The sequence below is a fragment of the Coregonus lavaretus genome (genome assembly GCF_964263955.1).
Source record: "Coregonus lavaretus genome assembly, chromosome: 9".
In the NCBI taxonomy this organism is placed as follows: Eukaryota; Metazoa; Chordata; class Actinopteri; order Salmoniformes; family Salmonidae; genus Coregonus; species Coregonus lavaretus.
The window spans coordinates 26,844,591-26,866,428 of record NC_139996.1 but is presented as its reverse complement, the minus strand read 5'-3'; the positions used below and the strand labels follow the sequence as shown (position 1 = coordinate 26,866,428).

Below are 21,838 nucleotides of genomic sequence, written 5' to 3'. Positions count from 1 at the left end.
ACTCTTCTCTGTCTGTGTGTTTGGTAGTTGTTGGCATCTTGAGGAGGAGAAAGGCGGTCCCAGAGGAGGGGTTAGATGGCGAGGCTCCTCCAAATGTGGGAGGGGCTAGGAAGAAAGACCACGCCCCTCCTGACTATGGAGACGACTATGACGATTACGCTCAGAGACGACGACGCAAACTCTTCTCATTGCCACAGGCCGACAGGGCACCTACACACAGACACATGTCTGATACTCTCACATACAAGAAGAGGAGGAGGAGGAAGAGGAGAGAAACGAATGCAGCAGCTGTAGTAGAGCAGCAAGCAGTAGTCCAGACCAGAGCAACAGAACAGGATGGGTTAGAGATCCCCCCTGGTCCTGGGTCACATACATCTCTACAGACTACACCAGCAGAACAGCTGAGACTAGCAGAAAGACCAGCAGAACAGCTCAGACCAGTGAAGTCCAGAGCAGGGGAACAGAAACCAGGAGGGAAGCCAGCAGACAGAGAAGATATGGGACCAGCAGACCGAAAACAACCCAGACCAAGAGAGAGACCAGCAGAACAGAACTCAGCCGGGTTAAAGATTTTACCTGCACCACCAAAACTAGACCAGAACCTGACAATAGACCGAGACGGACCAGTAGAGGGAGACGGACTAGCAGACGGATATAGACCAGAAGTTTGGCTTCCCCAGTTGCAAGGGAGGCACCAGCATGTTCAACAGCCTGGTCCGAGGGGTCGGGCTAACGCAGCACCCAATCCCCTGCAGGACCGCCCATCTCCCACTGTCACTAATTGGTCCATCAGGGTCGGTCGAGGGTGGAGACTTGTTAACCGTACACTAGAGCTGTGGTCAGCGGTTACCAAACAGTTGACCACTCGACTGCCTGAGGTTAAACCACCCCTAATTAAGTTGGACCACGAAGAAACTGTGACCAGGAAGAGAGTCCAGGTCCTAGAGACAGATATCATCCTCCGAGCACAGCCACAGATAAAGTCACGACCGAAATCTGACTATGACAACACACTCTACGGGGATCTGCCCCCTGGCGTGGTCAGAGGGATGAACCGTCTGGTTGAAGGGGTTGACAGAGGGGGAGGTGGTGAGAGAGTGGGGGAGAGAGAGGGTGAGGAGGTGGGTGTGAGTGAGTCTTTATGGGGTCTTGAGGGAGACTCTGAAGAGGGGGACGGCCTGTCTTATGACTCCACCCCTCCACCAGTGTTTGACCCTGAGGTGAACTGGGCTCAGACATTCCAGGTAACCCCTGTCGACCTCCAAGCGATGCGGTCTGATTGGATAGACCTCCGCTGTAACGTGTCTGGTAACCTGCTGCTCCGCCCTAGAGACGCTCTGCCTGTCGTAAAGGCCTTCATGGACAAACTCAACCACAGACACCATGGGTCAGTGTGTGTGTGTGTGTACAGTATATGTGTTTGTGGAAGTGTGTGTGTGTGTTAACCCTGTCCCTCCCTCCCTAGGCGTTTCACCCTGGTGCGTGTGCTGAACGTTGAGAGGAGAGTGGACGGGGCTCAGGGCAGCAGGTACTTCCTGGAGCTGGAGCTGAGGGATGTGAATGGCCAATACCTTCGCCTGTCACACTACATCTATGCTCTGATTCGCCACAGACTATCTCGCCCCAGGGGACTCCCGCCCCTTCACCCTGCCCCTGAAATGTTTCTATGCAACCCTGTAGGTTTTCACTGGAACCCGACTGCCACTGTCCACTTCATAGTACCAGGTACACACAAACACACACCCTATTGCTACTCTCCTACTGTTGTATGGTGATATATTGGTTTATTCCTGTGTGTGTGTGTGTGTGTGTGTGTGTCAGTAAAGAACCAGGCCCGCTGGGTGCAGCAGCTGATAGTTGACATGGAGGGTCTGTACCAGACCACTGGCGACCCCAACTTCAACCTAATCATCACTGACTACAATAGCACTGACATGGACATAGAGACAACACTAAAGGCATCCACCCTGCACAGGTACGCAGAGTGTGTGGCATTTCATTGCACAATAAATTATAAAAATATTATGTCAACAAATCACCTAAAAGGCTCCCGTAGGCTACCTGTGCACATTCTTCCACTCTCTATAATAATTCCAGCATCCAAACAGTAATGGAAAGAGACAACTGTTACAAAACACCAAAAAGTATAATGACATTCGAGAATTAAGTCAATTCTAGGCTGGATTGAGTTAAGGTTGATGCGTCGTCCACTGTTGTCTCAGTCTCGGACATTCATCTATGCCTTGATAACATTTCAAATTTTTATTGTCGCAGAGATGAAACCCCACTGCATTTTAGAGCATATATCACCCATTTTCAAGTCCATTCGCTAATTTTTCATTTGGCTGAGATGCGGCAATAATAAATTATGGTGTAATATCCTACAGTGTTGTTGGCATCTTTGTTTTAATTATTGTGATAGGCTAATGTTTGAACCGTACGGCTTACTTTCACCTCTGATAACTTGCCTCTGTGTACCAGGTACCAGTACTTGAAGCTGAGTGGGAACTTTGAGCGTTCCGCAGGTCTACAGGCCGGCATCGACCTCATCACTGTGAGTGTGACATGATCAGTGACATCATCACTATGTGACAAACAGTGGGTGTGTCTTGTTTTGTGTTCCATACATCAACTGAGTTTCATGAAATGGGCATGAATATTCTCACTTCCTCCCCAGAATGAGCACAGTATAGTGTTTCTGTGTGACCTTCACATCCACTTCCCCCCCTCCATCATCGACTCAGTCAGGAAACACTGTGTGGAGGGACACATGGCCTTCGCTCCTATCGTCATGAGACTGGACTGTGGGGCTACGCCCAGGGAGCCCAGAGGTACACACACACACACACAAGCATGTGCACATACACACAAACCCACACACGCTTTCACACGTCTCTCTCTCGCTCTTTCTCTCTCTCTCTCTGTGTGTTCCAGGTTACTGGGAGGTGAATGGGTTTGGTCTGCTGGGGATCTATAAGTCTGACTTGGATGCAGCAGGAGGCATGAACACACATGACTTCACTGACCGCTGGGGCGGAGAGGACTGGGAGCTGCTGGACAGGTTTGTCTGTCTATGGTTGTTTGGTGCATGTTTGTGTGTGTTCTGTTGCTCATGCCTGCTCTGTCAATCTGATCATTAATAGGAATTATGTTGCTCTCCTGTGCTCTGTGTCTCAGGGTTCTGCAGTCAGGTCTGGAGGTGGAGCGTATCTACATGAGGAACTTCCTGCATCACTACCACTCTAAGCGTGGCATGTGGAACAGACGCACCCAACGCAGCGGCACGTAACCCACAACACAGCCAAAACGTACAATGATGTAGCCGTAACCTACGACGACGCATCCGGGGGTGCAAGGAAACTGCCACACTTTAATGTCCCCATTCCTCGCATCAACCATTTACAGCTGTCGACCGGTTAACTAGAGGGCAGGACAGAGGAGATTCCTGACACCATTGGGTGATATCTCCTGTCACTCAAAAGGTTTGAGGGTGTCGTGATGATGGAACACAACATTATACAGATTGTCCTGGAAAAAGACACTAGTGCAGAGGTACTCAAATCTGAACATGGAGGTCCGCAGTACTGCTGGTTGGCCAGCGAGTCACTCACCTAGTGTCCCAGGTCTGATTCACAGGTTGATGTTTATTGTCATGAATCTTGCCCTGGAGGCAGAACTGAGCTGTTTCCGCAAGATGGGCCAGCTGCAAATTGTCTGTATCTTAAAAATGCATGGTTAAAAAAAAGTTACGGTTAGGCATTAGGGTTAGCAGTGTGGTTAAGGTTAGGGTTAAGGTTGGGGTTGGGTTTAAAAACAGATTTTATGTCTTGTGCCACTCTGTAGAGCTGCCTCCAGGGCAAGACTCATGACAATAAATAACAACCTGCATCTGAATCAGATCCTAGTTGGAGAGGAAATACAGTATGAAAACCAGCAGTGCTACAGATCTCAAGAACCGGATTTGAGAAAAGGTGGGACAAACACTACTGGGTACTCTATTTAAACATGATACTACTGATTTACTGTATTCTAACAACACACTACTGATGATCCTGTTCTAGGGAGATACTGTTGTAGTAAAAATGTAAACCTTTTCCAAACAGTGTGGATATTATCCTTTGGCTAGACAATGACAGATGTGTCTTTGGTAGCGTGAGGAGACTAAGAAGAAAACTGGGAGCAGTGATGATCTGCTCTGGTCACTGATACTGATGAACTAGGCTGAACCCTCCTGGGCTGCCTAACCAAAGACAGAGACAATACACACACACACACATCATGTTAAACATCATGGATCATACAGCATTTGTATGTAATCAGGGTCTAGCTTATTTATTGACAATGAAAAATGCACCAAAGTTACGGTACTAGTGTGATAGTAAATTTTTGGTGTAAAACATTGTTTTATTAATATAATTAGTTAAGACATGAAAAGGGGGATCATTTCTGATAGTGACTATTATTCAGGCAAGGTTACTGTACTGGATGGGGATATATCCCTTAATATGCGATGTGCATTATGAAGCCCGCTGTATTCACCTGAGTGCCTGCTCCATAGCTCTACTACTGTAGAGCTCTACTACATACAGTGGGGAAAAAGGATTTAGTCAGCCACCAATTGTGCAAGTTCTCCCACTTAAAAAGATGAGAGAGGCCTGTAATTTTCATCATAGGTACATGTCAACAATGACAGACATTTGGTCACCTACAAACAAGCAAGATTTCTGGCTCTCACAGACCTGTAACTTCTTCTTTAAGAGGCTCCTCTGTCCTCCACTTGTTACCTGTATTAATGGCACCTGTTTGAACTTGTTATCAGTATAAAAGACACCTGTCCACAACCTCAAACAGTCACACTCCAAACTCCACTATGGCCAAGACCAAAGAGCTGTCAAAGGACATCAGAAACAAAATTGTAGACCTGCACCAGGCTGGGAAGACTGAATCTGCAATAGGTAAGCAGCTTGGTTTGAAGAAATCAACTGTGGGAGCAATTATTAGGAAATGGAAGACATACAAGACCACTGATAATCTCCCTCGATCTGGGGCTCCACGCAAGATCTCACCCCGTGGGGTCAAAATGATCACAAGAACGGTGAGCAAAAATCCCAGAACCACACGGGGGACCTAGTGAATGACCTGCAGAGAGCTGGGACCAAAGTAACAAAGCCTACCATCAGTAACACACTACGCCGCCAGGGACTCAAATCCTGCAGTGCCAGACGGGTCCCCCTGCTTAAGCCAGTACATGTCCAGGCCCGTCTGAAGTTTGCTAGAGTGCATTTGGATGATCCAGAAGAGGATTGGGAGAATGTCATATGGTCAGATGAAACCAAAATATAACTTTTTGGTAAAAACTAAACTCGTCGTGTTTGGAGGACAAAGAATGCTGAGTTGCATCCAAAGAACACCATACCTACTGTGAAGCATGGGGGTGGAAACATCATGCTTTGGGGCTGTTTTTCTGCAAAGGGACCAGGACGACTGATCCGTGTAAAGGAAAGAATGAATGGGGCCATGTATCGTGAGATTTTGAGTGAAAACCTCCTTCCATCAGCAAGGGCATTGAAGATTAAACGTGGCTGGGTCTTTCAGCATGACAATGATCCCAAACACACCGCCCGGGCAACGAAGGAGTGGCTTCGTAAGAAGCATTTCAAGGTCCTGGAGTGGCCTAGCCAGTCTCCAGATCTCAACCCCATAGAACATCTTTGGAGGGAGTTGAAAGTCCGTGTTGCCCAGCGACAGCCCCAAAACATCACTGCTCTAGAGGAGATCTGCATGGAGGAATGGGCCAAAATACCAGCAACAGTGTGTGAAAACCTTGTGAAGACTTACAGAAAACGTTTGACCTGTGTCATTGCTAACAAAGGGTATATAACAAAGTATTGAGAAACTTTTATTGACCAAATACTTATTTTCCACCATAATTTGCAATTAAATTCATAAAAAATCCTACAATGTGATTTTCTGGATTTTTTCTCTCTCATTTTGTCTGTCATAGTTAACGTGTACCAACGATGAAAATTACAGGCCTCTCTCATCTTTTTAAGTGGGAGAACTTGCACAATTGGTGGCTGACTAAATACTTTTTTTCCCCCACTGTATTACTGACGCTTGGATGTCACATTGTGCCTATTGCATGTATCCTTCGGAGCGCTGTCTATTTAATTTTCTATGGATTATACTTAAGAGGATCCCACACCCAACCCCTTGAGCAAGTGAACTATTTTTTTATGTTACACCGTGCCTTCTTTACAGCTCCGCCGAAAGCTGGGTGTTGTTCAGTTGATACAAAACTGGAACACTTTTGAAATGGGGAAATACTACCTGAACATGTCAGTTAAAGCCCCCATGTAGTCTTTTACATTTGATTTTTAAATAATCACTGTATGTCTAATAAATCACTGTTTATTTCATGAAAATAACTCCAAATATATTTGTATCATTTATTTCCCTGAGTGTGTTGATACAAATGTAAATATACAGTGCCTTGCAAAAGTTTTCATCCACCTTGGCATTTTTCCTATTTTGTTGCATTACAATCTGTAATTTAAATTGATTTTTATTTGGATTTCATGTAATGGACATACACAAAATAGTCCAAATTGGTGAGGTGAAATGAAAAAAATAACGTGTCTCAAAAAATTCTAAAAAATAAATAACGGAAAAGTGGTGCTTGCATATGTATTCACCCCCTTTGCTATGAAGCCCCTAAATAAGATCTGGTGCAACCAATTACCTTCGGAAGTCACATAATTAGTTAAATAAAGTTCACCTGTGTGCAATCTAAGGATCACATGATCTGTTACATGATCTCAGTATATATACACCTGTTCTGAAAGGCCCCAGAGTCTGCAACACCACTAAGCAAGGGGCACCACCAAGCAAGCGGCACCATGAAGACCAAGGAGCTCTCCAAACAGGTCAGGGACAAAGTTGTGGAGAAGTACAGATCAGGGTTGGGTTATAAAAAAATATCAGAAACTTTGATGATCGCACGGAGCACCATTTTAAATCCATTATAAAAAAATTGAAAGAATATGGCACCACAACAAACCTGCCAAGAGAGGGCCGCCCACCAAAACTCACGGACCAGGCAAGGAGGGCATTAATCAGAGAGACAACAAAGCTCCACAGCGGAGATTGGAGTATCTGTCCATAGGACCACTTTAAGCCGTACACTCCACAGAGCTGGGCTTTACGATAGAGTGGCCAGAAAAAAGCCATTGCTTAAAGAACAAAATAAGCAAACACGTTTGGTGTTCGCCAAAAGGCAATTGTGGGAGACTCCCCAAACATATGAAAGAAGGTACTCTGGTCAGATGAGTCTAAAATTGAGGTTTTTGGCCATCAAGGAAAACGCTATGTCTGGCGCAAACCCAACACCTCTCATCACCCCGAGAACACCATCCCCACAGTGAAGCATGGTGGTGGCAGCATCATGCTGTGTTTTTCATCGGTAGGGACTGGGAAACTGGTCAGAATTTAAGGAATGATGGATGGCGCTAAATACAGGGAAATTCTAGAGGGCAACCTGTTTGTCTTCCAGAGATTTGAGATGGGACGGCGGTTGACCTTCCAGCAGGACAATGACCCTAAGCATACTGCTAAAACAACACTTGAGTGGTTTAAGGGGAAACATTTAAATGTAATGGAATGGCCTAGTCAAAGCCCAGACCTCAATCCAATTGAGAATCTGTGGTATGACTTAAAGATTGCTGTACACCAGCAGAACCCATCCAACTTGAAGGAGCTGGAGCAGTTTTGCCTTGAAGAATGGGCAAAAATCCCAGTGGCTAGATGTGCCAAGCTTATAGAGACATACCCCAAGAGACTTGCAGCTGTAATTGCTGCAAAAGGTGGCTCTACAAATTATTGACTTTGGGGGGTGAATAGTTATGCATGCTCAAATTTTCAAAAAGTTTTTTTGTCTTATTTCTTGTATGTTTAACACCAAAAAATATTTTGCATCTTCAAAGTGGTAGGCATGTTGTCTAAATCAAATGATACAAACCCCCAAAAAACTCAATTTTAATTCCAGGTTGTAAGGCAACAAAATAGGAAAAATGCCAAGGGTGGATGAATACTTTTGCAAGCCGCTGTATTTACATAAACAACCCTAATTGGCGAATTGGATCATCTAGACTCTAGAGCCTACCCCGCTTACCTCTTAAAAGTAGGAGGATACATATGCAAATAAAATATGACTGGTCATTGGTCAGAATAATCTGATCAGATTGTGATGTCAGGATCTGGGCCAAAAGCGCCATTCCCACCTGAACAGGCTGGAATTCCAGGCATTTTCTTTCAAACTGCTCTTACACAAAAAGTATCATAATTTTCACAATTTCAGAGTGTTATTTTGACCTTTGTGTGAAAATAAAACTGGAAAATCATGTTTTTGACTGCGCTGCCCCTTTAAAAATGCTACATTTTGTGTTCCATTTCACAATGTGATTGGGAGTATCACAAGACATTGTGTATATATATATCTGACCTTTTTGTTACTGAAGTCAGACTCATGGCAGCTGTTTCTACCTTCTGTCTAGTGTCTACTCTCTCCCTTTCTGTTGTGTTGTACATTCCAGTCTTGGGAGCTCTGTAATGGTTTTCTAACAAAAGAGTAGAGAAGCAGGCAAATGAGCATCATACATTTCTTACAATAATTAAGATATCACTTGTCATAATCCCCTAAAACAAAAATAAACATGTCTTGAGCCAATAGGTATTCAACCCTCTTTGTTATGTGAAGCCTAAATAAGTTCAGGAGTAAAAATTCACATGATAAGTCGGATGGACTCTGTGTGCAATAATAGTGTTTAACATTATTTTTTAATGACTACCTCATCTCTGTACCCCACACATACAATTATCTGTAAGGTCCCTCAGTCGAGCAGTGAATTTCAAACACAGATTTAACCACAAAGACCAGGAAGGTTTTCCAATGCCTCTCAAAGAAGGGTACCTACTGGTAGATGGGTGTAAAAAAAAAAAAAAAAGCTGACATTGAATATCCCTTTGAGCATGGTGAAGTTATTAATGACACTTTGGATGGTGTATCAATACACCTAGTGACTACATATATACAGGCAACCTTCCTAACTGAGTTGCCGGAGAGGAAGGAAACCGCTCAGGGATTTCACCTTGAGGCCAATGGTGACTTTAAAACAGTTTCAGAGTTTAATGGCTGTGATAAGAGAACTGAGGATGGATCAACAACATTGTAGTTACTCTACAATACTAACCTAAATGACAGAGTGAAAAGAAGGAAGCCTGTACAGAATAAAAATGCATCCTGTTTGCAATAAGGCACTAAAGTAAAACTGCAAGAAATGTGGCAAAGAAATGAACTTTATGTCCTGAATACAAAGCATTATATTTGGGGCAAATACAACACATCACTGAGTACCACTCTTCATATTTTCAAGCATGGTGGTGGCTGCATCATGTTATGGGTATGCTTGTCATCGGCAAGGACTAGGGAGTTTTTTACGATAAAAAGAAACGGAGTAGAGCTAAGCATAGGCAAAATCCTAGAGGAAAACCTGGTTCAGTCTGCTTTCCAACAGACACTGGGAGACAAATTAAATAATAAAACAGACAATAACCTAAAACACAAGGCCAAATAAACACTGGAGTTGCTTACCAAGTCGACATTGAATATTCCTGAGTGGCCTAGTTACACTTTTGACTTAAATCGGCTTAAATCTATGGAAAGGCTTAAATGGCTGTCTAGCAATTATCAACAACTAATTTGACAGAGCTTGAAGAATTTTGAATAGAATAAGGGAAAATATTGTACAATTTGTGTTGCGTTCACATTCCCTTACTTTAGCTACAGTAGTATTATGTCCATGCAGATAATACTCTGTGATGTGTCAGAACTTTGTGCGGAGCGTGTGGTGTAACTACGAGTTGTTCTTCGCGCAGCACCAAGCCCTGTGTGCACAGCAGGACTCGCTGGTGTTTGTTTTACTGGAGCCCATCCCCACCGATTCCCTGCCCAAGAAGTTCTTGCGGACGCTCCTGCAGCAGCAGACCTACCTGGAGTGGCCGGCAGAAGTGCAGGGTGTTCTGACAGGAACATGGAGCTGCAGAGGATAGCTGGAGAGGTCGCTAAACTTTACCTCAAACACGCAAGCTCAGGGACACTGACTGACTGATTTAAGCAAGTACACCACACTGTTTCTTTCAGACTGATTTGTCCGATGACCAATTATTCTTGATAATTTCTCTATAGGGCGGATCACTTATGGTCCTCAATTATGTTAAGGAATATTCATTAACTAAAAAGTATCCTTGAGTCTTAATCTTTACATATGTGGCTTGCTCCATCTTAAATCAGTCATATGAATATCTGCATGGAGATAATACTACTGTAGCTACATCAGTGGAATGTGAACGGCACACAAACAACTTTATCATGGACATTTTATTCTTCAGATTAATTAAGGCAGTGGAGTAGTACAACTATCCCTGAGAAAGAAGGACTGGCACCAAAACCGTAAAAAGTTCAAAACCATGAAACAGAGAGAGATGGGATAGTATGGTAAAGCAGCACTAGTAGCACTCATAATCTAGCACGGAGTTTCTCTCTTATCAGTTAAAACCCACAAAGCATCCTGTCCCACTAAGATATCCATCTGAGTCAGCCATGATATTTAAATCTCTTAGTTAGTCAGTCAGAGAAACAACAAAAGTTGGTCTGAATGAAAAGATTGCATAATTCCCAAACACTTTGGTACATAAAGGCCTTGATATACAGTGCCTTCAGAAAGTATTAATACCCCTTGATTTATTCCACATTTTATTGTTACAACCTGAATTAAAAATGGATAAAATAAAAACACACACAACACCCCATAATGACAAAGTGAAAACATGTTTTTAGACATTTTTGCAAATGTATTTAAAATGAAATACTGAAATATATTCATTTACATAAGTATTCACACCCCTGAATCAATACATGTTAGAATCATCTTTGGCAGCAATTACAGCTGTGAGTTTTTCTGGGTAAGTCTCTCCAAGAGCTTTGCACACCCAAATCTATGAATTATTTTAAATGAATGGCTATAAATCGATATCTAGAAACCACTAGGAGGGACATCCCAGCTTCAAGTGGTTTCAGATTAAAAAAAATATATACTACTGTGTTCGTGGGAATCAGGGCTATCGCTCAATGCAAGCCATTTCGATATACAATGTCGTCCACAAATCTATAAGTGGAAATGTCGGTCTGAACCGGTACCAGAACCACGCAGGGCCCCTAAACAGGGGACTAAGAGGTTTTAACCTGTCCAGATGGTGAGGTGTGGTGGCATGACAGTATAAAGCCAGGAGAGACACGTGAGTGGGCTCAGACTCAGAGAGGTGCGTGGTCAGGATGGAAGGCTGCTCCTCCACTCCTCTCCTGGCTCTACTGCTGTTGCTGGCTGTGGATGAATGGTCATGTGGAGCTCCCAGGGAGCCTGTGGTGCAGTGTTGCATCACCAGAGACAGCACGGATCTCTCCCACCACAACCTCTCCCAGGTACCCTCTTCCCTGCCAGCAGACACACACTCTCTGGATCTCTCCTTCAACAGCATTTCCTCCATATAGAGTGGAGACCTGCTCAGCCTGCCTGCACTCTGTATCATCAGCCTCTGCCACAGCCGCTTGGCCTCCATCCCAGCTCACACCTTCCACCGCAACCCCAGGATGCAGATGTTAGACCTGTCCTCCAATGGCCTGGTCACTGTCCCTGATCTGGGGTCCCTGCCTGCCCTCAGGATCCTGGACCTGTTAGAGAACCTCTACCAGTCGTACAGCCTGGGCCTCAGCTATGGAAGCCTTCAGAGCCTCTCCTCCCTATATCTAGGAAGTCGAGGGGCCACGTCTCTAACTAAGCTGATTTCTCTTCTCTACAATCAGTCCCCCTAAAGACACTGCAGCTGAGCTCTGGGGCCGAGATGGACCAATACCAGCCTGGTTCTTTATCTCAACTGTCATCACTGCAAGAGCTGACTCTCAACATGTCCTTCTGTAAAACACCCAGAGCACTGCAGGACATCCTGCAAGATATTCACACACCCACCATTGTGAACATGACCATAGTGAACCCAAACCTCTGCAACCTCTCTGTGGATCCATTAGAGGAACTGAGAAACATCAGCAACCTGAGAGAACTCACCTTCAGAGACTTCAAAATATCAAGCTCTTTTGCAACAATGGCGCTCATCAGCGGCATCCAATCTTCAGTTGAGACTTAAACTACTCACAAGACACTCCAGAGGGGATCCAGATCAACAGCATCCAAGGGTTCAACAGAACTAGTACTGTAAGATACCTCACATTGGACAACCTATACAACGGTTATGGTGTATACCAAATATACAGTACCAGTCAAAAGTTTGGACACACCTACTCATGCAATGGTTTTACTTTATTTTTACTATTTTCTACATTGTAGAATAATAGTGAAGACATCAAAACTATGAAATAACACATATGGAATCATGTAGTGCCCAAAAAAGTGTTAAACAAATCAAGATATATTTTAGATTTTAGGTTCTTCATAGCCACCGGTCTAATGTCCATTGCTCGTGTTTCTTGGCCCAAGCAAATCTCTTCTTCTTATTGGTGTCCTTTAGTAGTGGTTTCTTTGCAGCAACTCAACCATTAAGGCCTGATTTCACGCAGTCTCCTCTGAACAGTTGATGTTGAGATGTGTCTGTTACTTGAACTCTGTGAAGCATTTATTTGGGCTGCAATTTCTGAGGCTGGTAACTCTAATGAACTTATCCTCTGCAGCAGAGGTAACTCTGGGCCTTCCTTTCCTGTGGTGGTCCTCATGAGAGCCAGTTTCATCATAGCGCTTGATGGTTTTTGCGACTGCACTTGAAGACATTTTCAAAGTTCTCGACATTTTCCGGATTGACTGACCTTCATGTCTTAAGGTAATGATGGACTGCCATTTCTCTTTGCTTATTTGAGCCATAATATGGTTTTGGTCTTTTAGCAAATAGGGCTATCTTCTGTATACCACCCCTAACTTGTCACAACACAACTGATTGGCTCAAAAGCATTAAGAAGGAAAGAAATTCCACAAATTAACTTTTAACAAGGCACACCTGTTAATTGAAATGCATTCCAGGTGACTACCTCATGAAGCTGGTTGAGAGAATGCTAAGAGTATACAAATCTGTCATCAAGGCAAAGGGTGGCTACTTTGAAGAATCTCATATAAAATATATTTTGATTTGTTTAACACTTTTTTGGTTACTACATGATTCCATATGTGTTATTTCATAGTTTTGATGTCTTCACTATTATCCTACAATGTAGAAAATAGTAAAAAATAAAGAAAAACCCTTGAATGAGTAGGTGTGTCCAAACCATTGACTGGTACTGTATATATCTACATATATCAATCGTAGTCTGATCTCAGGTCTGGTAAAGCTGAGGATCTCAGGGACGGCTATGAACTTCATGCTCTGCGGTCTGATTTCAGGCCTGCCAAACCTGCAGGTGTTGGACCTCTAAACAGGTCCTACAGACCGAAGGGTTGTGGAATTTTGAGTGTGAACACAACCCTATATTCCCAGGGCTCAGAGAACTCATCCTGAGAAAAAACTGGTTTAGGAAACTCTATGCTATCACCAACCAAACCCATCAGATGAAGTGTCTAGAGTTACTGGACTTAAGCCCAGACAGAATTGAGTTAAAGGAGAAGCCTTCTTGACCCTCTCACCTCAAACACTATTTAGGTAAAGAAGTCTTAACTTATCACAGACAGGGATAGAGTCTCATTCACAATGTATTCCTGCCTCTGATGAACCTGAGCGGTCTCTGAGTTCAAACAAAATTACCAGAATGCCTCAAAACCTTTACTTACCATCCTTGGAAGAGCTACACCTGGACCACAACAACATCAACTCCTTCCACCAAGAGTCATTCATAGGACTGCCCAATCTGAGGAAACGCAAAGCAGGAAACAACCCTTTTACCTGGGACTGTGATTTGTACTAGTTTGTGACCAGTTTCGACAAAACGTTACTAGAGGACTGGCCCTCCCTCTGCAGGTGTTTTTCATCTGCCAAACTAGATGGAACAGCACTGCATGACTCCTGCAGCAGCAGCAGAACTACCAGGAGTGGCCGGTGGAGGAGCAGAAGTGCAGGGGGTTCTGGGCCAGCCTGAGGGCCATGCTGCGTCCTGCAGACAGGAACATGGAGCTGCAGAGTGTGGCTGGAGAGGTTGCTCACCTGTGCCTCCAACACAGGCTCAGAGAGACACTGACTGACCTAACTGATGAATATTTTCTACAATGTTAGCTAGCTACTCATTTTTATGTTTAATTAATATGCTTGTGTATTTCATATGAATTATTTCCTGCTAAAAGAGTATTGAGTAGCCACTAAAAGTAATGGAATTCACAAGTAAAGAAAATGCTAATGTTAACTTGTATGGAACTGTCCTGTACACTTCAGATACAGTGGGGAGAACAAGTATTTGATACACTGCCGATTTTGCAGGTTTTCCTACTTACAAAGCATGTAGAGGTCTGTAATTTTTGATCCAGAAAATCACATTGTATGATTTTTAAGTAATTAATCTGCATTTTATTGCATGACATAAGTATTTGATACATCAGAAAAGCAGAACTTAATATTTGGTACAGAAACCTTTGTTTGCAATTACAGAGATCATACATTTCCTGTAGGTCTTGACCAGGTTTGCACACACTGCAGCAGGGATTTTGGCCCACTCCTCCATACAGACCTTCTCCAGATCCTTCAGGTTTCGGGGCTGTCGCTGGGCAATACGGACTTTCAGCTCCCTCCAAAGATTTTCTATTGGGTTCAGGTCTGGAGACTGGCTAGGCCACTCCAGGACCTTGAGATGCTTCTTACGGAGCCACTCCTTAGTTGCCCTGGCTGTGTGTTTCCGGTCGTTGTCATGCTGGAAGACCCAGCCACGACCCATCTTCAATGCTCTTACTGAGGAAAGGAGGTTGTTGGCCAAGATCTCGCGATACATGGTCCCATCCATCCTCCCCTCAATACGGTGCAGTCGTCCTGTCCCCTTTGCAGAAAAGCATCCCCAAAGAATGATGTTTCCACCTCCATGCTTCACAGTAGGGATGGTGTTCTTGGGGTTGTACTCAGCCTTCTTCTTCCTCCAAACACGGCGAGTGGAGTTTAGACTAAAAAACTCTATTTTTGTCTCATCAGACCACATGACCTTCTCCCATTCCTCCTCTGGATCATCCAGATGGTCATTGGCAAACTTCAGATGGGCCTGGACATGCGCTGGCTTGAGCAGGGGGACCTTGCGTGCCCTGCAGGATTTTAATCGATGACGGCGTAGTGTGTTACTAATGGTTTTCTTTGAGACTGTGGTCCCAGCTCTCTTCAGGTCATTGACCAGGTCCTGCCGTGTAGTTCTGGGCTGATCCCTCACCTTCCTCATGATCATTGATGCCCCACGAGGTGAGATCTTGCATGGAGCCCCAGACCGAGGGTGATTGACCGTCATCTTGAACTTCTTCCATTTTCTAATAATTGCGCCAACAGTAGTTGCCTTCTCACCAAGCTGCTTGCCTATTGTCCTGTAGCCCATCCCAGCCGTGTGCAGGTCTACAATTTTATCCCTGATGTCCTTACACAGCTCTCTGGTCTTGGCCATTGTGGAGAGGTTGGAGTCTGTTTGATTGAGTGTGTGGACAGGGGTCTTTTATACAGGTAATGAGTTCAAACAGGTGCAGTTATTACAGGTAATGAGTGGAGAACAGGAGGGCTTCTTAAAGAAAAACTAACAGGTCTGTGAGAGCCGGAATTCTTACTGGTTGGTAGGTGATCAAATACTTATGTCATGCAATAAAATACAAATTAATTACTTAAAAATCATACATTGTGATTTTCTGGATTTTTAGATTTCATCTCTCACAGTTGAAGTGTACCTATGATAAAAATGACAGACCTCTACATGCTTTGTAAGTAGGAAAACCTGCAAAATCGGCAGTGTATCAAATGCTTGTTCTCCCCACAGTATGTGTAAAACTACACTGAATCAAATAAAACATATACCTGGCCACTGCTTCTGTACATAATGAGTTTAGCACTTTAGATCAGTAGATTGTGGTGAATTAGTTGTTATTGAACAAGGCTTTTCTTGTTTTTGTGCAAAGATTTGTATTGTTGTGCCAATGCATAAACTCTTTATTGTGAAATATTGCTGATATCGAACTAGTAAATAGTCTAAATAGTCTAAAACTACACTGAATGCGACAATATACACTCAGTCAGAGCAGCTGAATGCGACAATTCACACTCAGTCAGAGCAGCTGAATGCGACAATATACACTCAGTCAGAGCAGCTGAATGCGACAATATACACTCAGTCAGAGCAGCTGAATGCGACAATATACACTCAGTCAGAGCAGCTGAATGGGTCTACTTTCATCTTAGCAATAAATAAAGAGAGAGTTTACAGTTTGATGTTCCTACTTTTTAATCCAACATGATGTTATAATACGTTTGTTTGAAGTTTGGTTGCACAAATGTGCAAAAAAAGTATTCTGAGTGAGCAAGTATTTTTTTAAATCTGTACATATACACACAAAAAGAGCGAGCGAGCCAACACGCACAGACACATACACACACACACACACACACACCTGTGTTCCACCTCTGGTGGCCTCAGTTTAATGCATGCCTGAGGTGTTTCTGATTCCATCCCTCAATCTCAACTTTCACCTGTCACTCCGAGGTCGTTCAGTGATGTCATACTTTAGGTCGCCTGTGATGTGTCTGTGAGGCGTTTATTGTTTATTGTCAGAGTGGAATGAATTCTTGGAAGGAACAGATGCTAAGTATATCCTGGGTCAGAGGTTAACACGCTGCCTCTGCCTTTTTACTGTCAGGATGTCTGGGGACAAGGTCATCCCATTCCACACACTGATATATGCTGTCAGCTGTCTGCGTGGTGGTATATGCAGAGTACCTTCATCACTGTGTCAAAGTTATATTGAAATAGTCAATTCATAAAATAGAACATTAAGCATCTAATTGTTTTGTTGACTCATGAGATACCACAGGTGTAAATCTACTATGTTGATAATATAGTAAAACACCTCATTATGTACAGTAGTCTATAATAGTGGTGCTATAGCATGTTGTGCAACTGGCTGTCAAACATTCATACATACAATCTTCGGTTTTTGAATTACAGTGATATTTAATCTGTTTTTGGGTTATGTAATTTCATTTGGCTATGATACTACAGACAAGTCAGTATGTGTAGGCTAAGTCAAATAGAACACAATTACTATTTACAAGTTTATGACTTTTTACAAATAACAATAACATTGGGCAGTTTAGTATATTCACATTCCTTAAACTTAACTTGATTTAAAAAAATTATACTACTTGAGAAAACATTGGTTAGACTAAATACAGTAGTGATTTGATGCTCTAATCTGCAGCAGGCAACATGAACTCTACAGCAGCAATACCGTTGACATAGAGACTCAGAAGTGTGACGTGTGGTGTCTAAAAGCCCTGGTTTAGGACCTGAGTTGTGCACCTTTAGTTTAGTTCAGTCAGAGACACAGGGGTTTTCCCAGTCCCTCCCACTATCTCCACTCTCTTTCCTCTCTTCTCTCTCCTACATTTTTTTACTTCTCAGTGTCATGGAAGTCAGTGTCCCCGCCCCCATGTCCTGAGGAACCTTCTTATTGGCCACCGCCAGCATCGAACATCTTCTTCCTGCCCTCCATGCCAGACATGGCCTCCACGTTCTTCCTCCAGTCTCCCACTTCCAGGTTTCCCTCCTGCCGGGGGCAAACAAGACCACATCAGACCAGAAATAACCGCATCAAACCAGTCCTAGCTGGCCAGAATCAATTAATCAGCTAGCTTATTGTTAGATCCCAGTTTTGCTTGTCTGTGTCTGTATTCTATGTCTGCCTATATGTCTGTCTGTCTGTTTGTAGGTTAATTTGCTCACCTTTTCCTGTTTGATGTCCTCTTTCTTGACAGACTTGAGGTTGGATCGGAGGTCCATGTGTTCTTTGTGTTTGGTGCCCAGCAGTGCTCTCATCATCTCTTCTGCTGACACTCTGACCTTCCTCAGAGCTGGCTTCTTAAACTTACCCCCCATGTCCATCACCTTCAGCTTCAACTCATGGATCTGCAGTGGGGAGAGGGATCAGATGATTTCAGATCTGGTACAATATTTGTTGTACATGGTCCCTGACATTAAACTAATAAAATGATGATGATCAATTACATGATGGATGATTGATGTTTGTTTAAATAAGTGTGAATGTGTGTAGTACTGTAGGTGTCTTAAAATGTTAAGTGGTTTCATACGTCTTTGCCGTTCTTGTAGACTTTGGCCTCACAGTCGTAGCGCTCCTCATCCACTTGGTCAATCCTGGCATGGAGCTGCTTACACAGTTTCTACAACACACACACACACACAGTATACATTTAGCCCTTATTTTATGTTTAATTTTTTTGTGGTACTTCTACACCTTTTTTCTCCCCAATTTCGTGATATCCAATTGGTAGTTACAGTCTTGTCCCATCGCTGCCACTCCCCTACAGACTAGGGAGAGGCGAAGGTCGAGAGCCATGCGTCCTCCGAAACACGACCCTGCCAAGCCGCACTGCTTCTTGACACACTGCTCGCTTAACCCGGAAGTCAGCCGCACCAGCTGGCGACCGAAGTCAGCTTGCAGGTATCCGGCCCGCCACAAGGAGTCGTTAGGTCGCGATGGGACAAGGAAGTCCCGGCCGGCCAAACCCTCCCCTAACCCGGACGACGCTAGGCCAATTGTGCGCCACCTCATGGGTCTCCCGGTCACGGCCGGCTATGAGACAGCCTGGAATCAAACCCGGGTCTGTAGCGACGCCTCAAGCACTGCAATGCAGTGCCTTAGACCGCTGAGCCACTCGGAAGGTAGCCCTTATTTCTAATGGTAAAGTACCTCTGTAGTCTGTAGTTCTTCATGCTCCTCCCAGATGTGTTGTAGTGTCTGTCACTCACCTGCAGCTCCTCCAAGGACAGGCCAGACACCTGCAGGGGCGGGAGCTGCTCCCCCAGGTAGCGAACCTTCTCCTCCTCTCTGGCTTGTTTCTCTGCCTCCAGCTCCTCCAATGCACGTGACAACAGGAGGGTCTGGTGGGGGTAGACGAACGGAGGTCGGAGAGAGGTGGTGTGTGTGTCTGTTACTCTGTGTCAGCTGTTATGGGCAGCTTGACGGTGTGGAGGAGATGGTGCTTTTGTGTGTGTGTGTGTGCGTGCGTGTGCGTGTGTGTGCGTCCATGCTTGCATGTGTTACCTTCAGTGACACCTTGCGGGAGGATGAGATCTTGGACTTGGGCTGAAAATAAAACAAATCAATTCAATTTAAACAATAGTGTTTAATAGTTGTGGGTGTGACATTCTGTTCCAAGGTCCTAGATTTGGCCCACATCTATATGAAGCCAGTGTAGAAGTTTGCTTGTTTTCAAAACAGTTGGAATATGTGGTATTGCTCCTTAAATAGACCTGCCTTTTTGGTTCCAGGTCAAACTTTTTTCGGTTCAAGGTAGAACTCTTTTGGGTTCCATGTAGAACCCGGCGTGGAAAGGGTTCTACATGGAACCCAAAGGGGTTCTACCTGGAACCAAAAGGGGTTCTTTAAAGGGTTCTCCTATGGGGACAGCCGAATAACCATTTTCCGTTCGAAATAGCACCTTTTTTTCTAAGAGTGTAATACTGTATATACAACCCTAACCCACATAACTCTATCCCACACAACCCTACCCCACACAACCCTACCCCAATAATCCTTACCCACACGGACTTAACCCACAAAACCCTACCCCATGCATTTTTACCCCACTCAACCCTACCCCTCAAAACCCTACCCCACACAACCCTACCCCACACATTCCTTCAGTCCTACCCAGTGCTTGAGGTGGACTGAAATAGGTGCCAGTACTCATTTTGGGTGCCGGTACTCTATATGTAGGTTCCGGTACGCATTATATTTGAGAGCAATGGCCTTACCCCACACATTCCTACTGCCCTACCCCACACAGGTCTATCCCAGAGCCATAAACATAGAGAGATTGGCCATAGCGGTTTCAACCAAAAAGCATAATTCAACAGCAGCCATTTTGCTTCCTCCTGGGCAATAGTGGCCTAGCAGTTCACATATTATTTTATTATGTTAACTACACAAAGCTAGCTAACTGAACTGCAAAAATTATAATGCAAATACTTGTTAAGACTGGATTAATAGAATGTTCAGAGGCAGCAAGATGGCATCCAGCTCTAAAATTAGCCAAACTCTCTATGACTGGCATACCCCACTCAGTCCTACCCACACCTGTCATACCTTTCCCTGAAAATAAAACAAGAGAGGTAAAACAAGAGAGGAGAGTTAACATTGATATTGATAACACCTGTAGATGTGTTGGGAGCGCTTTGTGTGTTGTGTTGGGAGCAGAGTTCCAGACACATTTCCATTGTAACAGATGGACAATTATTACATTAGATCTACCTTGGTGTGTTCGACCTTCGGAGCCATGGGCATGGGGGCATTCTGAGAACACACACACACACACACACACACACACACACACACAGTCAGTACACACACATATCAAAACATTTAATTTTGATTTACTTCAAAAGAGTTAACGAAAAACTTACATCACTGCAATGGCCATTTAGAGTTTAAGGAGGGAGAGACAGAAAGCCACCAACCCACACAGACAGACAGACAGATACACAGACAGACAGACAGACATATGAATGCATGGACATCACTCACTTCTGAACAAAACATTCATTTCAATATGACAAATGAGCTATTTAGGACTGAATAAACACTGCCTATGTGACAACATTCTAAAAAGCAATACTTACTCATCAGCCATTGTTGAACCTTTGAGAGAGAGAGAGAGCAGTCTGTTTAGTATCAGAGACATATAGTCAGAAAGAGACATCCCTGAAAAACTACAGTTGAGGCATAAACCCCTCATGGTATGAGTATGATAAATTAACGTTAACTAGCCACCAATCAGTACAATTCATTTTCCAACTCAATAATAAGACTGCTTGATTGATAATAATTACTAAATCCTCTACTGATGTTCTCCTACCTGTTTTGCACTGTTAGGTGCTCTCTTTTGGACTGAAGGCTTTTATGCAAGCATGTAGGCATCGGTTGGTATATATAGTACACACACACACCAAACAATGGCATTGGCTGCCTGTGTGAAGCATGCCATCCCTCCTGTGACCCGGTGACACTGCTGTAAATCAATCAGTCCATCACGCGGGATCAACTGGAAATCTCAGCCTGTTAACTCATGTTACAGATTCCCATAGCACACAATACACAGCTCTATAATTGTATTCAGTGAAGTTACTGTAATGATCTGGTGTGATCGAGACGTGCTGTTTGGGTGAGTGAGTGAGTGTATGTGTGTGAGAGATAGAGATGGAGAGAGGTACACTCTTAGAAAAAAGGTTCCAAAAGGGTTATTTGCCTGTCCCCATAGGAGAACCCTTTTTGGTTTCAGGGAGAACCCTTTTTGGTTCCACGTAGAACTCTTTTGGGTTCCATGTAGAACCCTCTGTGGAAAGGGTGCTACATGGAACCCAAAAGGGTTCTACCTGGAACCAAAAAGGGTTATCTTATGGGGACAGCCGAAGAACCCTTTTATGTTCTAGATAGCACCTTTTTTTTCGTAAATATAGGGAGAATCTCAATTGCATACTCCTCGCGTCCTCTCTCTTCTCTACTCGCCTCCTTCTCAAAACCCATTGGATGAGAAAGCCTTTGAGAAG

The 21,838-nt window shown here is 43.9% G+C and overlaps 2 protein-coding genes across 2 annotated transcripts in view; one reads left to right on the top strand and one right to left on the bottom strand.

The window, feature by feature from the left end:
* The window catches only part of b4galnt3b (beta-1,4-N-acetyl-galactosaminyl transferase 3b), a 37,260-nt gene extending 33,163 nt beyond the window's left edge, over nt 1-4,097 (top strand). Inside the window, exons 14-20 of the mRNA XM_084168794.1 lie at nt 28-1,387; nt 1,466-1,725; nt 1,822-1,975; nt 2,482-2,554; nt 2,678-2,831; nt 2,935-3,061; nt 3,178-4,097. Coding sequence (XP_084024920.1) covers nt 28-1,387; nt 1,466-1,725; nt 1,822-1,975; nt 2,482-2,554; nt 2,678-2,831; nt 2,935-3,061; nt 3,178-3,289 — 2,240 coding nt within the window. The 3' untranslated portion in view covers nt 3,290-4,097. The remainder of the gene's footprint in view (nt 1-27; nt 1,388-1,465; nt 1,726-1,821; nt 1,976-2,481; nt 2,555-2,677; nt 2,832-2,934; nt 3,062-3,177) is intronic.
* Nucleotides 4,098-17,720: 13,623 nt separating this feature from the next.
* Nucleotides 17,721-21,209, bottom strand: tnni1c (troponin I, skeletal, slow c; the record flags this gene model as incomplete). Its single annotated transcript, XM_084168670.1, is given in 8 exon segments — nt 17,721-17,819; nt 17,996-18,178; nt 18,361-18,450; nt 19,040-19,171; nt 19,335-19,376; nt 20,544-20,585; nt 20,911-20,953; nt 21,148-21,209. Coding segments are annotated over 8 exon segments (693 nt in total).
* Nucleotides 21,210-21,838: the final 629 nt, after the last annotated feature.